This window comes from Oncorhynchus keta, chromosome 17 (genome assembly GCF_023373465.1).
Source record: "Oncorhynchus keta strain PuntledgeMale-10-30-2019 chromosome 17, Oket_V2, whole genome shotgun sequence".
Classification (NCBI taxonomy): Eukaryota; Metazoa; Chordata; class Actinopteri; order Salmoniformes; family Salmonidae; genus Oncorhynchus; species Oncorhynchus keta.
Window position 1 is genome coordinate 41,196,040 of NC_068437.1, and position 13,053 is coordinate 41,209,092.

Consider the following 13,053-nt stretch of genomic DNA (forward strand, 5'->3'; position numbering starts at 1 on the left):
ATCCAGAACGCCGCAGCCCGTCTGGTGTTCAACCTTCCCAAGTTCTCTCACGTCACCCCACTCCTCCGCTCTCTCCACTGGCTTCCAGTTGAAGCTCGCATCCGCTACAAGACCATGGTGCTTGCCTACGGAGCTGTGAGGGGAACGGCACCTCAGTACCTCCAGGCTCTGATCAGGCCCTACACCCAAACAAGGGCACTGCGTTCATCCACCTCTGGCCTGCTCGCCTCCCTACCACTGAGGAAGTACAGTTCCCGCTCAGCCCAGTCAAAACTGTTCGCTGCTCTGGCCCCCAATGGTGGAACAAACCCCTCACGACGCCAGGACAGCGGAGTCAATCACCACCTTCCGGAGACACCTGAAACCCCACCTCTTTAAGGAATACCTAGGATAGGATAAGTAATCCTTCTCACCCCCCCCCCCCCCCTAAAAGATTTTGATGCACTATTGTAAAGTGGCTGTTCCACTGGATGTCATAAGGTGAATGCACCAATTTGTAAGTCGCTCTGGATAAGAGCGTCTGCTAAATGACTTAAATGTAAATGTAAATGTAATGTCAATATAGAAAATGTTGATAAACAGAATGTTGTAGTCCGGGAAATTGCATGATCGCTGTTTCTCTTCTTTCCATTGTCAAGCTTTTACGAATTGTGTAGCCTACATAAATGGTGAATTATAGTATGTTATTTTGGTAGTCCATTAAGATAGCCGCCCATTAATGACAGTTCAGAGAAACAAAATGACAGTGTCTAAGGCCAGTTGTCATCATCGCACACAACCTCTATTCTGTTCATGCGCTTTCCTCTTTCTGCGACGGGGGGAGCCACAGCTTTACATATTAAACTTAAACCCTTGTTGGAGACTGCCGTTACAAAACAAATATATTCTAAACATTTTCCTCGCTTTTCAAGCTAATACAGCTACACTTAACTGTGGTTTTATATAAACTAGAAGTTTAAATATAAAGGCTAATTGCTAGCCTATAATAAGAGTTCAATAAGGATATTATTACCTAACTCATCATAACTGATCCAGGGAGGAAAAAAGAAAAGAAACAAACAGTGATCAAACAAACAGTGATCACGTTTAATCCAGTGTAAATGCCTTGCACTTACTTTCTTCAACTCTTGAAGACGCGCAACAGAAGAAGCGCACACAATTTTTATGTAGATACCGTAGAAGCGCTTTTGCAAGACCGTTCTGAATTCACGAGCATTCCCTTTAAATGGGGACTGGTCGATCAGTCGAGGTGGTGGTGATGGCCGCATCGTAAACAAAACAAAGAAACCGGCTAATCAAATGTTTGTATCAATATACTTTAATTTGAGTATAATTACATGTAAACAAATAGGTTGATGGGTACCATAAATGCTTAGTGACTAAGCATTTATGATACCCAGGATTTTGTATATTTAAATACACGGCGTAAGTAGCTAACTGAACACCCCTCCTCGAGCCACGCTGGTAGCGCCACCCCATCTGTTCAGCGCTTGTGAAATTCTGATTGAAACAGATTGTAGCAAGCGCTCTCCGACCTGGGTTGCAATGGCAACTGACTGGATGGAACATCAACAGCAACTTTTGTCCTATTTTTTAAGGAATTAACGAGATTTTACACTGATACATTGAGGAAATTATTTCTAATGTGAGAAACAAAGTTTAACAATTTAAGGTCCGAAAATGTTCCAGGGATGTACAATTTCTGTGGAAGAGATCCAGTCTTGGTGGGAAGTCCCCGCCATAGCTCATTTCTGTTCGCTGTTCAGGACGGCATTCAACCTACCAGACTTTGAAATTGAGGTAAAGAAGTTCTCGAAATTACATGTAGATATTTGGGAGATTTTCTTTTCTATTTTTGGACTGCTAAATTTCAATTTCCTTCGTATTTGGCTCATAGAATTTGTTTTGTAGGGTAGTTGAGAACTAGCTAGCTAGCTCACGTTAGCTAGCTAGCTAATCTATTCAGAACTTATCTGTGTTTATCTAACGCTAGCCAAGTTAGCTGCTAACTAGTTAGCTAGTAAGCTACTAGCTAAGTCAGAACGTTTGAAAACAGTTAAGTCCCAGTTGAAATAAACGGTAGTTTAATTTCATGATATAAATACGATTACTTTGTTGCTATAACAAGCAATGCGTTTAACGTCAGCTAACAAGTTAGACCAATGCCATTGGCAATGGTCGTGTGTTGTATTTTGATAGTTCTTTCCAGCCCAAACAGAACCATGTGGTGTGAACCGTTTGTTTTCATTTGGTGAAATTTTCGCTCGTATTTACAGCATCCAGTCATATTAAATCGCACGTCTTTGTCCAAATGATACCTAGATAACTTACCGTTTATAGTTTGAAACAACATGTTAATTATATCACCATAAATAGCTCGAAGTTATAATGTTAGCTAGTTCAGTAACTTATAACGTTAATTGATTAGAGCGTTGACGTTACTCACAATTTCAAAATAAATCACACGTGAATAAAGGCTGCTTGTAGTTTTATCTTGCTCCCCTTTGATCCACTGATGCCATGTTTTTATCAAGTACAGTCAAGTTCATGACGAGAGTTTTGAATTAACTGTCTAGCATACTATCTGGACGGGGTAGTCAGGGTAACACTTGCCATTCTGGCATTTTCATTCGCTCGAATGTTTTAACGTTACTATGATGAAGCAGTCGTTCAAATGCTTGTTTTATGTGAAGCTAAAATAAATTCGTCTCTAGAGCGTCAGTGTACATTGGAGTCGGTGCATGGGGGGCTGGCTAAGCTCCACCTAGTTTATAGTAAAGTTGGTATTGTGTTTATTTTTTTCCGCTAGCGATATCGTGATGCAAACGTCTCGATTCTGTAGAACTCGGGTTTGATCGATCTGCACCGTTTAGTTTTACGCGGGTGCGCGTGAATTATTGTATCAATCTTTAACCGGGTCACTAGACACAAATCACATGTGCTGCCACTGTATCTGATTTCAAGAAACATTTTATTTGATGGTTTGCCTAATCCGTGACGCATATCAGTAACGAAATCTATGATAATGGGGTTTAATAGCATATTGGTCCTGCGCAAATGCTCACCATAAACCCACCGATTTGACGTCTTAATCGGGCGCACTCTTGGTTGTTCAAGGTCACACTTCTATTGTGCTCTAGTCAATAATAAAGTAGAAGGTAGGCTATATATCTGAATAAATGTTAAAGCTCTTCAATTTATTCATATAGCCAATGACTTCTACATCTGTAAATATAATTTGAAGTGGTGAAAATGTACCTACCTACATTTCAGAAATACTATTGGGATTATGTAAGAGGTAGAGTGTACATACTGAAATCTGTAATTTTGTCACTCTTAATTGCTAGAGGACAATCTCTTGTTTCCCAGTCTATAAAGAATCAAGCTCTCTAGTGTAATTATGCAATGAATGATGATATTACAAATCTAAGCCTAGACTGATCAAATGTCATTGTCACATCTTCACGGACCAGGGTAGTATAAGCCTTGGACTACATGATCTCACTCTCAACCAAACCAATTTTGCATCACGTTACATTATGTTTAGGGGCTCTGACATTTGGACATTACGAATAGCATTTTTCTTTATTGAACCTCTGTTCAAGCAAGGTTCGTCTGAGAATCTTACACAGGTAGGCTATTTATACACTGGCCCAAATGGAACTGAGCTGAAAGGTTGCCAGTTTTCCTCACTATTTGGGACAAACTAAGCCCCATCAGTGAATTGTGGCCCTGGATGATCTTATGTGCTTCATTGCCTGGCCTGTAATGGAACAGAGCTTAGTGGATGGCTCTGTTGTTCCTCGTTTGGTTTGTGCTTAGCCCTAATGTGTGCTCTTAAACGACTGTGCTGAAAAAAAATCAGATGGCTTGTTAGTAAATAGCACACAAATCCAGGTCTAAGAGGATCTAGTGTCTTTGATGTGGCCTTGCCTGGAAGTTGATCGTATGACCGCGCCAGAGTAAATGATCAGCTGAGATGAAGGCCTGTGTTTCACTGGACAGAGAACGAAAGTGCTTTAGGAGATCACCTCAAGCTCTTTCTGTAGTCACCAGCATGTGTATACATATGTAGCCTAAATCAACTGTTGCTCAGACCATACTAGATTTTCAGTTAAGGAGCTATAGGAATTATATATATTTTAGCCTCTAAGGCCATTTCTCTGATGCAAGATCTAGTTCATAAGGCTCATTATATCTCTGTGAAGCCTTGAGGATATGTGGCTATACAGCTAGGATGTTCTAACCATGTTTGACCTGTTTGGATCAACTCCATAGTTTACAGTAGGTTTGAGGAGAGAGGGGTTCCTCTGAATGATTCCTCCTGGGGCTCAGTGAACACTGGTGCTCTGTGTTTAGGCAGGAGGGGGGACTCTTGTCAAATGTTTTTATTTTGCATTCATGCTGCATACCATGAGATACCATGGTTTCACCAAGCAGACCTACAGTGACATGGATTCAGAACACCGTTGTCTCAATAAGTAGTCTGACACACCTCTATTTAGGATTGAAATAGCCTATTTCTCTGAAATTCAACATTGGCTAGTCTCACCAAACTTCTAGAAGTTGATTAACATTATTTTATATAGAAGATGTAACCAGACTGTTTCTTTAAACTCTACCACCAAAAATCTTACATACTGATTTCCTGTGTTTGTACTTGTGCTCTGTCCGTGTCTTGGTGGCACTTAGCTCTGTGCAGTGTGAGCATTGAGGTTGGGTTTTCTAAGAGTTGGGTTGGAGCGATGCTGGAAGTGGCTGTCATTCCCCTGACAGAATGGTCTTTCCTCTGGTATCGAGCGCCCAGGTGATTTGGGTTGAGCCTGGTCGCAGTGTCAACATTACATGACATTCTCTCCGTCCAGCATTGTGGACACAGCGATGCATGTCTCACTGGACGGACAGGAGGGTCAACATTGTGGCCACTGAGAGCTTCAACCAGCTGTCCCTGACACATTCATTGGGTGTTGTTAATCTTCTATTCTGGTTTTGTCCCCAGGTGTCAGAATTGGCAGATGGGAGGAAAGTGTATGCTAGCCTCTGAGTAATGCACTTCTTGTGTAGAGAGGATATAAAGAACAGTTTTATTTGTTACCAGTGTAATCTCTTCAGAGGAAATTATCAGCATGCTAGAGAGGCAAACATGTAAGGATTGACTTGAAGAATGTATGTTACGCCCTTTGCTTTAGCTCCGCATGGCTCTAATATCTTGTCTCTTGGTCATAAAGCTGTTGGTAGCGAGAGCTCAGAATGGAGGGAATGGTTCAGTGGGCAGAGTTCACTGTGGCTTTTTTTCAGGAGCCCCTTTATGAATGTCACAGAGCCAAACTTTTGTACTTTGTGAAACCGCTACCAACTGGATATGAACAAACCCAGTGATCCAGTGGGAAGGTGGTGTTGTCGAGCGGCTCTTTTCTTTTTCGGTCCACTGTTCCGGTGGCTGATAATGGAGATTTTCTTGGCAAGTTCACACAACGGCTCCTTGCACATTGTTCCCCTGTTACACTTCGCTGTCGCTCCCAGTCTCCCCTGGCCGGAGGGAGAGGGACTCTGCAGGAAGAGGCCCTGGCCGTCCCCCTGCTTCTTTGTCTCCATGGAGGCACACTTGATTTCCTGGCAATGTGGCTGTGAAATGAGCCCTGAAGTCCCAGACTCCAGGCATTCTGAGCCTCCTCTGAAACCTCCAGAATGTGCCCTCCACCCCAAGAACTGCCAACCTGAGCTTAACATTCTACTTGAGATATGCGTCGTGCTGGTGTTTAGTGCAGCTTGTCTGATTCCATACATCTTCATCTGCTGTCTGATATCTGGAGAGCGGCAGAGAAATTGGGCTCTTTCTGGGGCCATTTATTAAAATTAAGACAGGCATAATGATTGGGTACTAATATGCATTGAGGGTGACTCAATTTAAGAGCTGGGTTGACGAAGCCAGTCTGCAGGGCTGGATGCGGATGTAATGTAAATCTGGTGCAATCTGCACAGATGATGCACTGAAACGGACCCTGGTCACTATGGAGCCAACCTACCTGCTGTAGAGAAGATCCTTCAGCACTTGACTTGGCAGTTGTCAAAAAACTGAAATGAACAGGGAACTTAGTATGTTGCTTATTGTCCTGAAGCCATTGAAAGTATTTCACTCCAATGACTTCCAACGCCTACTTTTAATCAAACTCCCGCCTCCATATTGTACTGATTGTTCATCACGTCCCCGTGACAGCCAGCCCTCCTCTCGTTCTTAGGGAGTCTCCCCGACCAACTTGGGTTGTGATGTTCAGTGTGCCAGTGCTGAATAGCCTTTATTCATCCAGCCCCCAGAGCGGTGCTACTCCAGCCCTGGCATCACCATGACTAAATCCCAGATGGTGGCTCTTTCTTTGCCTTCCCCCTGGAGGGTGGAGGTGCTGCTGACTGGGTGCTGCTGCCTGCTGCAGCCTTTCTGGACTGGGGGGGACTTCTATTCTTCCCAGGCCTGCGCCTGATTTGTAAAAGAAGATTTAGTCCTATTAGATCTGGCAGAATGGGGAGCTGAGTGAGCAAGGCCTCTTGACAAAAAGTAAATGGATTAGGGAGAAGGATCTATAGTGGTTTGGGATGTTCCCCAAGTTTAGACAGGGCCCACTGGTACCCACTAATTCACTGTGTGGATTATATGTCAGAGACGGGCAGCACGCTTTAGCTAAATCCTGCTGAGTCTGTGTTGAATTGGGGGCATTGATCTGAAAGGGGCCGTCCTCAGCGGAGCTCCTGGGGTTTTTGGGAGGAAGTGAACGTTGGCTGTGGGATCTGCGCTGTCAATAAAGGAAGGGTCAGCGGGCCATGTTGCAGCCAGCGCAACGCTGCATCTTGAAAAGGATAAGTGGTTGCTGCGTTCATCCTGAATATCTTTACCTTTTAACCCTGGCCTGCACAACTCTTTTGTCAGCCCCAAAAGGAGAAAGGACCCCCCCCCCCCACACACACAACAACAATGAGCCTTTCATCAGCCCAGTTTGTTTTATAATATTATATCGCCGAATCCTCCACCCGGAGTTCTCCCTTAGCTCTGCTGCGCTACACATCACAAACTCTCCCAGCACAACCTTCCACTGCTCATCCAATCAAAGTGTCACACATGCAAACCTCACATGGCCATGTCGGCTAACCCCAAGCCCAATCCTTTTCACACCCTGCTGTCACCCCTCAAGGTTATGGATCCCTCATAAATACACACATTCTTAGTCCTTCACATGCACTATGTCTCTCTAACTACCAAACCCAGGCACATTGTAAGAGCTGACTCTCCCCTCCCCCAGCTGTGATTGACAAGTGAAGCAGCAGTACATGCATCAGATGGTTTCACATGGGGAGCTGGGGGGTGGGGGGCACATACACTGGGGTTTGTTTCAGCCAACTCTATTGTTGCTGCTCCCCATGGTTCCCTCTCTCTGTCTCCAGTCTGGGGACGGCCTCTACCCTAACTGGTCTGCTCTTTCAAGGGCTCACCTTATTTTGGCTTGTAGAGAAGAACGAACAGAGTAGAGGGTACTTTCTTATGAGCTTCTGAGAATCAGGTCTTGTCTAGGGGGATTCCTTGAAAGCCAGCTAACAACCTAAGGCAAACTAATATGTATTTAGTGCGGCTGGCAGACGTGTTTACATCCCAGTCTCATTACAGTGTGATGCAACATAACACTTTGAGCAGGTAAGAGCGGGGTGGGAAATATGGTGTTCTGAGCATTGGGGAGAGTGTGTGAGGGGGGGGGGGCATTAACCAGCGGGAGTGTCACCCCACAGACTCAGACTGGGAGAGGGGGGTTACTGTTTGTGTGGGAGGTGCAGATTGGGTGAGACTTGAGGGACCTGAGGCTAAGGGAGTAGGAGATGGTGTATATGGGCAAAAGCTTGAGTGCTTAGAGCAGGGGTGTCAAACTCAAATACCCAGTGGGCCAAAATGTAAAACCTGAACAAAGTCACGGGCCAACATTGAACAAATTAACCTTTTAATATGGACCCAAACAAGTTTTGCTTTAACATTGAATATGGAACAAGCATCGCTTATTACCATACAATATATAATTTAATAGTGGAGACATGCAAAATTGAATTTCAAATGAAAAAACACATCAATGGCATTCATTTATTAAATAAATAAAATGTAAATAAAATTTGTATGCCTCTTTTCTATTTGCAGCCTTCTGATTTAAATACCAAAATAAACTTTTTCCACTGGCTAATAATTTTACAAATAAAATAATAAATCAATCAACCATTCAAGCCCATGCCTTGTAGCAAGAAAAAGTGCATAAAGAAAACGTTAATTATTGCACACTGGTCTAATCTGATGTGCCCAAGCCAGATACCTGGCATCTCTTCTTGGATGCTAGTTCATCAATGTCTGGGCTCAAGCTCTGAGCTGAAGAAATCCTCAGTATCGAGCGAAGATGTTCATCAGTCAGACGTCTCCTATGAGTTGTTTTGGTCATCTTCATCGAGGAGAAAAGTTGCTCGCATAGATAAGTGCTGCCGAACATGGAGAGCATCTGAGCAGCTTGGGTGCGGAGCTGAGGCATTGTGTCAGGGATGAACCGTGGAAACTGCGGCGCCCACAGCATCATACTTTGACTTCAGCGTGTCGTTGCACTGGAGTTCAATCAGCTCCATTTGGATGTTGGTTGGTGCATTTTCCACATCAACTGCGAAGGGATTACTAAGCAGTTCAAACTTGCATTTCTGGGCATCGAAGTCGGCAAATCGCCGGCTAAACTCAGCGGCGAGAACACTGAGTTTTTCAGAAAACTGTGCGCATGGGAACACGGCGGTAGAGATATGCGCTTTTATGGATTGGCAGCAGGGAAAATGGCAAAGGTTTCCTTGCAGCATCTGATTCTCCCACAGGCACAGTTTAGTTTTGAAGGCCCTCACTGCAGCGTACATGTCTGTGATGATGCGCTCCCGCCCCTGAAGCTGCAGGTTCAGCGCATCGAGATGGCTCGAGATGTCACAGAGAAAGGCCAGCTCACACAGGAACTTTTGCTCCCGGAGCTCTGCTGTATCCTTCCCTTTGGTTTCCAGGAATTGACATATTTCCTCACGCAGCTCGAAACATCTGTTCAGTACTTTTCCTCTGCTTAGCCATCTCACCTCTGTGTGATACGGCACGTCTGCGTATTCCGAACCACACTCCTCCAGAAAAGATTTAAACTGGTGGTGATTTAGACCTTTGGCTCTTATAAAGTTAACTACCTGTGTTACTGTGGTCATAACATGTTCCATCTTCAGGGCTTTGGCACACAGTGCTTCCTGATGTATGATGCAGTGGTAAACAGTTAGCTCACCTGCACAGTTCTCTTCCCGCATCTTCTCCCGAACCATGCCCACCAGTCCACTCTTTTTACCGCACATCGCTGGCGCACCATCTGTCGTTAATCCAACGAGTTTATCCCACGGCAGCTTTATTTCAGTTACACATTTGGAAACCTCCTCAAAGATTTCCTTTCCTGTGGTTGTGCCATGCATTGATTTGAATCCTAATAGCTCCTCCGTAACACACAGATTTGAGTCCACTCCACGGATGAAGACTGACAGCTGAGCAGTATCAGATGCGTCGCAGCTCTCATCCACAGCGAGGGAGAACGCAACAAAATCTTTTCCCTTTTCCATCAGCTGGTCATACAGATTGGTGGCAAGATCACATGTGCGATCAGCTACTGTGTTCCTGCTCAGGCTCACGTTTGAAAATGCTTGTTTTTTTCTCTGGGCATACGAGGTCACACACCTTCATCATGCACTTTTTCATGAACTCTCCCTCATTAAAGGGCTGGGCTGATTTTGCGATCTCTGCTGCCACTATATAACTAGCCTTTACAGCAGCCTCGCTTTGTGATGTGGCTTTTTAAACATATTCTGTTGTGAAACCAAACTTCTTTTCATCTCCTCTACTTTCTGGCTCCTTTGAGTCATGTCCAGGTCCTTGTATTTGTCATGGTGTTTCGTTTCATAGTGTCGTCTAATGTTGTACTCCTTACTTACAGCCACGTTGACTCCACAAACAAGACAAACAGGTTTGTCTTTTACATATGTAAACAGATATTCTGCCTCCCACTTGTCCAGAAAGCTCCTGTTTTCTGCCTTTCTTTCGCCATTTTTGGGAAGGGTTAGCTCGCTGACAGTTGTAGCGTCTATGTTGCTATGACTACTGTCACAGAGGAGAGAGCGTTTCTGGGTCCTGTCCTGATTGGCGCGCGAAAACAGCAGAGCATTATGGGATTCGTAGTATTAGTGGTGAATGCGCTGTATAATACCGGCGGGCCAGCTCTAGTAGTAATTTGGTATTGTCTCGCGGGCCAAATATAATTACCCCGCGGGCCAAATTTGGCCCACGGGCCAGAGTTTGACACCCATGGCTTAGAGGGTGTAGTCAGTCTGAAACAAAGACTCAGTCAGATACACCTGTTGGGTCTTAGCAGTTGTTAGTTGGAGTACTTATCGCCTGTTTTGTAAAGGGCTCTTCGAAATGGTTCTGTCAAGCATGCCCTTCTCTGTGATATGTTTTGAATAGTCAGTGTTCCCCTGTCTTTAGTAGGCAACATAATGTTCCTTATGCAAGTTTTTTTCTGTACTGTTTTTAGTTTCTCATTCCCGCTCTCCTGTCTCACCGTTCTGTTGTCTCTGCTTTTGTGCGTTCTCTGTGCCAAACTCGCGTCGCTGCACTTCTAGTCCCACCCCTGCTCTCTCATTTGCCTCGTGGTGTTTTCCCCAGCTCATTGCGCACTCGGGTTATAGCTATCAGGGATCCTTGGGACGTACCTAATCTTAACCCTTTTAAATTTCAATGAGTTGGACATCCCAAGGGTCCCTCCTCCAACCACCACATTGGTCAAACAGTTTTTTCCTCTGTAGGGCCAGCAGGCTAAATGTTAATGGGCTGTGTGTGTTGGTGTAGGATGTGTGATATGGTTGGGAAATGAGACCACTGGGTTGTCAGCGTAAAGCAGGAAACTCTAGCTCTGAGAGGAAGTGTATGTGTTTACCCGTGTGGCTGTGGAGGAATGGGGCTGCTTGCCTCCCATCTCCTGTGCTTAATGATCCTCACCCAGGGGGCTCTTGTGTCTGCACGGCAGTGAGCTCAGCCCGGGAAGGATCTGTCGAACTTCAGTCTCCCAAGCCCAGCCCCCTCTCTCCCCTCACCAGCACAGCCAACTGTCACACCTGGCCGACTGGCCGTGACATTGAGACTGCAATGAAACACAGCTGGCTCTCCTACTTGAGTGACCATGGGAATCAGCAGTTGCTATGTGTGTGCCTCCTTGTTTTCCCTGTGTTGTATGATGCTGTAGATTACCAATGGCAAAGTGGGTCCTTTACTAGGTGTCGTCTAATGGGAATCCTAATAAATACAATCAAGATTCACATGTAAACAGTTTTGTCGAGTTGTTGTTTTCAGGGGCCAAATGGAGACCATAACCAGGTAGCACAGAGGCCACCATGTTTTGAATGTGTCAGAATGTGGCCCCAGGGTTTCACAGCAGTAAGTGCGAGATGGGCGGTCCTATCACCAGAGCTCCAACCAACTCACTATGCATCCAAATAGGTGGTATGCAGGCATCCAACTTATTTATCGATCTTTGGTTCTTCTCAAGGTCAGGTATGAGACTGTATCTCAATGCTCTCTGGAGCGAATGCATGGCACATCCTGAGGATGCAAGGGCGTCTTCCTGTGTTATGGTGTGCCTTGCTACGTGTCGCGTGGGAGGGGAGGTTTGAGTGTTGTCAATTGATGGCTCCTGTAGGAGCCATGTAAGAGGAGGAGTGGGAAGGTAAGTGAGAATAGCCTTCACACAATGAAGGCAGGCCTCCCAACCCCCTCCCTCTAACTGCCTACTTGAACCCCTCCTGGAGCTGTTAACGGCATTGGCATGGAAAGTATCTGCAGTGAGGCTCTGCAGAGAAGCCAGCCCTGATAACATGGCCTCTACGGGTCTGCTGGAGCTCTGGAGCCATCAGATACAGCCCCAGTGGCAGGACTTATCACACAAGGCCACACATTGTCGTTGGGACACGAGCATTGATTGGGAGAACTGGGCGCTTTTCTTATATCTTCAAATGCATCCGCCAGTCTACTCGCTCTTCTGTTGACTGTCTTGTAGAATCACTGACTGAGCATGTGTTCTGTTTTCTTTGTAGCGTGGCCCTATTGTGAATGCTTTAAATGAGCAGTGGCCTTTGACACTGGGCCTCCCTGGCTCTACCTGGGGTATCTGCCGGCCTGCGGAGCGAGGAGCTCTGGTACCTTTGTGCACACATTCAATCAACCTGCTGTGTTAACCCACCACAGAGGCTCTGTTTACGTAATCATCAGCAAATGTTTGAATTGTGTGGGTGTTTTTTCTCTTGACGCAAGAGGCTCATGGCTGCAGCACACAAACTGAAGTCCATTCCTTTGAATGGTATTGGCCCATCGTTGAGTGAAAATATGTCCTGTGTTAGTCAGCCACTGACATTGTGTAACAAAGGACATGTCAATGGCTCTGCTGACTGTAACACGGGACATATTTTCAGTCAACAATGGGCCAATCCCATATTATGGCAGTTTTGACACCAGTGATTTGCTCATGGCAGAGCTTAGGGGTTCCTCTGCTGTGGGTCATAATGCCAGAAGCCAACCTCTGACCCTGTATTCCAAGTGTGACGCTGCAAGCGACACCTGCGTTATAGCCACACACACACACACACACACACACACACTGGCCAGCTACCCTACCGTAGCAAGCTACAGAAAAGCCTTTGACAGTGCTAAAGGGGTTGACGGTGCACTTTAGAGGATGTGACACACCCTTGACTGAGCATTGACTCACCTTCCAATCATCCTTCAAGCATTTGACTCCCCTAAGGAGTGTTTACCAGGCTGCTTTGTCAAGTTTTAGTTCCTTGGTGATAAGTCTGTCAACCCTTTGATTTGGATTGTTGACAAAGATGGACAGGCATATCTTTGTCTTATCCATGTTCTATCTGTACCATGTGCAGATCATCGGGTTGACCTAGTGTAAGTGGTTCCTTGGGGCGTAGAGCGTGTTT

At 45.3% G+C, this 13,053-nt stretch overlaps 1 protein-coding gene across 4 annotated transcripts in view; it reads left to right on the plus strand.

The window, feature by feature from the left end:
• The first annotated feature begins 1,489 nt into the window (after positions 1-1,489).
• The window catches only part of LOC118395843 (chromatin remodeling regulator CECR2-like), a 51,281-nt gene continuing 39,717 nt past the window's right edge, over positions 1,490-13,053 (plus strand). For all 4 annotated transcript variants that reach the window (XM_052466047.1, XM_035789820.2, XM_035789819.2 and 1 more), the window contains exon 1: positions 1,490-1,800. In XM_052466047.1, coding sequence (XP_052322007.1) covers positions 1,681-1,800 — 120 coding nt within the window. In that variant the 5' untranslated portion in view covers positions 1,490-1,680. The remainder of the gene's footprint in view (positions 1,801-13,053) is intronic.